General features: G+C 40.0%; 1 protein-coding gene across 1 annotated transcript; it reads left to right on the top strand.

Annotated features, from left to right (window-relative positions):
• The first annotated feature begins 3,134 nt into the window (after positions 1 to 3,134).
• On the top strand, positions 3,135 to 4,292 carry DEFB135 (defensin beta 135). Its single transcript, XM_041765400.1, has 2 exons — positions 3,135 to 3,192; positions 4,135 to 4,292. Exons 1-2 carry the CDS (start codon positions 3,135 to 3,137, stop codon positions 4,290 to 4,292), a joined length of 216 nt encoding a protein of 71 aa, XP_041621334.1.
• The last annotated feature ends 297 nt before the right edge of the window (positions 4,293 to 4,589 follow it).

A 4,589-nucleotide genomic window follows, 5' to 3' on the forward strand; every position in this document is an offset into this window, starting at 1 on the left:
GTGTGACATTCTTCAACAGAATTACAGCTTTCAGAAATCCAGGAGTAGAAGCAGTTCTATGGAGGACTTTTCTTCTGTGTAGCATGGTAGAATTAAAAATTAAAAATTAGTGTTCAAAAAAGTGTTTGATGTGATATCCTTGGGTCACAGATATTACCTAGGAATGGAAGCTTAGGGCTTATTATGGGTTGAATTGGGTTATTCCAAAAGATGTTGAAATTCTAACCTCCAGTAATTGTGATTGTGACCTTATGTGGAAATAAGGTCTCTGCAGATGATCAAAGATGAGGTCATTAGGTCATCCAATATGACTATATCCTTCTAAGAAGGGCAAAATTGGACATAGACATAGACACATACAAAAGGAGGATGATGTAAAGACATGGAGAACACCATCTCTAAGCCATGGAATGCGTGAGGCTACTTGAAGTTAGGAGAGCGGCCTGAAACAGATCCTTTCTCCCTCAGAAGGAACCAACTGTTCACACACCTTGATTATAGACACCTAGCCTCCAGAACTATGAGACAATACACTTCTGTTGTTTAAGCCACACAGTGTGTAGTATTTTGTTATGGCAGCCCTAGAAAACTAATACAACATCCTAGAAAAAATTTGGATTTGGTTGATGTAATATCATGTATATGTGATACACATGGTCCATGCTGTTACTGAGCTTGTAGTCAAGTAGAAGAAAGTTCATTCTGTGGAAGAGGATGAGACCATCCCTTTAACTGAATAAATGTTGGGTGAAGATTGGGTAGGCTGATGCAGATTTCCAGGATGTGTGAATAACACGTGTAGAAGCTTTTAGGTGGGTATATTTGAAAAAAGTACAGTCCATTAGCATGGAAGAGTGAGGGAGTGGATGAATGAAAGGAGTTAGACTGGGAGAGGCAACCAGGGTCCAGATCAGGGTGGACCTTGTTGTACATGTAAGCACTTTCTATTTTAGCCCAACTGGAAGCTAGTAAAAAGTTTTATCCAAGTTCATGACCCTTTATAAAGGTTATTATGATTACTGCAGGAAGGATAAATAGTAAATATGTAAAAATAATATGGGAGACCCGTTAGGAGGTATTTAATTAGTTTAATCACGGTGGTGCCTTGAATTGATGACAGTAGTGGAGATGGAGTGAAATGGTTGGGTATGAGCTATGTGTTGGAGCAGAACTGGTAAAGATTTGGCATAGGTGGGGTGAGGGAAAGGAAGGGTAGGGGGCATACCTGGTATTGTTCTGGAAATAACATGGGGCCCTTAGAAGATTGTGAAATGCTGCTTGCCTGTCCCATGGTCTGTGGAACATCAGTCCATGAACAGTCTCCCATCATCAAAGGCTACTAGGAAGTAGTGTCCTCAGAGGAGAACTCAGCACTTCACTGGGACCCAGAGGTAGAAGAGCATGTTGGGGGAGAAGACATAAAGTAGAAGGAGCTGAGTTTCTGGAGGGCACTGTGGAAAGAGTGAAGTTAGAAGGCAGGCAGATTAGTTGTTTAAGAGAAAGTAACAGGCAGGTGGCGTGAGAGAATGCAGATCTGGCTGTAGCTAATGCTCCAGATTAGAAAGTGATCCTCAGGGGAGTGTCCCTTAGGACGCTTGTGCTCACTTGATCATTTCCCTGTGGGGTTTCTAAACTACTGTCTTCTACTTTCTGTACTTATTGATTGTTTTGCTTTGTAATTCTTTTAGGAGTCTTCCACAGATCTATAACCTTAATCACATCACAAAGTTTTTGAAGTGAGAACAATAGTCTAGTAAAGTCTAGTAAATAGTCTATATATAATATATGATATACATATAGTATCTATGTATCTAATCTATCTATGTATCTAATCTATCTATATACTATACATATATATCTCATACTATATATAGTATAGTATTTATCTAATCTATCTATAACTGTATACTCATATAATACTATAATATATATAGTATATAAAGTGATACATATGTACATATGTGAATATATAAATACGTACACTAAATGGTGAAAAACCACAAGATAGAATGATGGAAAAATTGATTCCTGTCCTGGCTCTTCTACTCACTGGTTGGAGGGGCACTATCTACCATCTCTAGTTTCAAATGTCTTCTGTTGTATGGATCTAACAGTCCCAGAAATGTACATTTTATAAAGGACTTTTCACAAGAATTGCCTATCTGACCTCATAATAAGGGATAGGTAGCGCTGATGGTGTATGATCTATTTTACCAGTGGGAAAACTACTGTTTGAAGAGATGAAGCAAGTTGATTTATAAAAAGCTCGTCAGTCTGAGTCCAGATTGATATTCAAATTTCTAATTCTGGGTTCTGTACTCTTTGTGTAATATCAGAGCTTTTGTCAAGCTAAAAACACTTTGTGAACTGTCAAGCACTGTTGACTTTCAGGGCCTCAAGGCAGGAATTCTATCATAAATTCTTTGTGTATTTCACGTTGCCCAGGACAAAGGGTATGCTCACTGAGGAGCCACAACATGCAGTGTTCTCTCCAGATTCAGGTTTGGTATTTGAGGGATTTACTCATGCTCTTTGAGAAGCTCTTTTTTCCCTAAATAGATAATGGCTACACTAGAACTGGGCTGGGCCATACTTTAATTCTTCTCTAGTCAGGAGTCAGGAAAAATTATGTGGTTGCCATATAGAATCTGTGTCAACTTGGGAAAGTCATTTATTCCACCTGAAACTCATGTTTTTTGCTTTTAAAATGGGAAATTAATATCTTCTTGTCTGTATGTGAGAGCAAAAGGGAGAGGATTAAAAACAACTACTGAAAACATCTTGTTAACTATGTAAGGTAGCCTTACAGTTCTCTGCGCATTATAAGCACTTGTTAAGTGGATGTACAATGAAGATACAAAGATACACAGCATCCTCTCAGGGCCTAGAATAGGGCTGTTCTCACAGTGTGAGTTCAGTCGCCGGCATGCAAGTGGCACTAAGGGAAGTAGATTTTAATGATGAAATGTCATGTTCAAAGTTAGAGCTTTAGCGTATTGGACTGCTCAATGGAGCAAGCAGATGTTCTCGTTCCTGAAAGGTTCACTAGCCATGCAGGTCCCCATGTCAAGAGAGCTACATATAGAGTGACTCCCTCTCGTCTTCCAGCTGTCTCTTTGCTGATTGGTTCAGCTATGAAGAGCTTAGTCTTGGTCCTTGTGGTCCTTGTGTTACTCTCCTGTGTTCCACCAGGTAAAATGAAATCTCCTTCCTGTACTAAAAATGGTGAAGGGAAACAGGGTGCGGGCTTCTACAAGAGTGAGAAGAAAGCAGAACTTGGATGAAGGAAGTTGAAACAGGAAGGGAGGTGAACAGAGATGGACACTTTGGGCTATTCCAGAAAATGGAGATGCCCTTCAAGGACACATAACAGGAGGTGGCTCTCTCCAGTGAAGAAAATGGTTCTGGACTTTGGTCTGGGGAGTCTGTGAAGTTTGAAGGGAAAATTGGTTTGATAGTATTGGCAGAAGTGGGACAGAGAAAAAGTATGAGACCTGTAGAAGACAGGTAGGATTTGGGGGTGGGAGGGGGTCATTCCTTCAGGACTCTTAGAATTTGCACTCCTAAGTCAGTTACCAGGATTACTTTCCACACATTTAGAAGCCTAGGCAAATGGGATGTTGAGCAGAATCAACAAACAGTGTGGGTTGCTCCAAAGTTTTAACTTTATGGCATGATGGGATCCTTGGGAACATTGGTGGGAGGGGTCACAATTTACTCCTCTGGACAGAAACTAGCAACTTGATAGTAAGTCACTGAAGTGGAGATTCTCAAAAGCTGTTTTGCTTGTGGTTTGTTGGGGTCTGCAGAAGGCTGCCCAGACCTTCATATTCAAGAGGTCTAAATGTTTCCACGACAGAATTCCAAGCTGAATATGCTGGGCCCTACTGCCTGCATATAGCTGATTAGTGATTCAGGTAAATGGGGACCATGGGAACTGATGACTTATAAAAGGTTCTCTGGAAAATAAGAGCCACTGAAAAGCAGGCATTCAGCCATAACATGACTGGGATGTTTTGATACCACCCAATTTACCATTAAAAAGTTATAAACAATAATCTGATGCAATCTGATTTATCCATGGTATCACGACCCTGTAGTACCCTGTGCATTAACCCTCGTTTCCGTTGACAGTTAGAAGTGGACCGAATGCATATATAAGAAGAGTCTTTTCTACATGCTGGCGAACAAAAGGTGTTTGCAGGAAATCATGTGGGAAAAGTGAAGAATATCATATTCTTTGTGATATTACACGTTTGTGCTGCATTAACAAAAAGTATTTACCTATATAGGTTGGAAAGTAGTGCCAAGTATTTGAGGTTCCTGCTGATTTCCTCTGGAGACCCAAATCCTTCTCAGTTGTACCATCCCATTAAAATGATGTTTTAGCTTGTCTGCGTTTCTGTGTCTGCTTTGTTTCTCTTTATTTAGAGGCAATTCAAGGTCTTTTCTATGGAAATAATCTCTCTCTTTTCTTTTTAAAAAGATTTTACCTATTTATTTGAGAGACAGAAAAAGAGAAAGAACACAAGTGCAGTGAATCAGGATTCTCGTGGAGCAGGGAGCCTGATGTGGGACTCGATCCCAGG

Source organism: Vulpes lagopus, chromosome 8 (assembly GCF_018345385.1).
Source record: "Vulpes lagopus strain Blue_001 chromosome 8, ASM1834538v1, whole genome shotgun sequence".
Lineage (NCBI taxonomy): Eukaryota > Metazoa > Chordata > Mammalia > Carnivora > Canidae > Vulpes > Vulpes lagopus.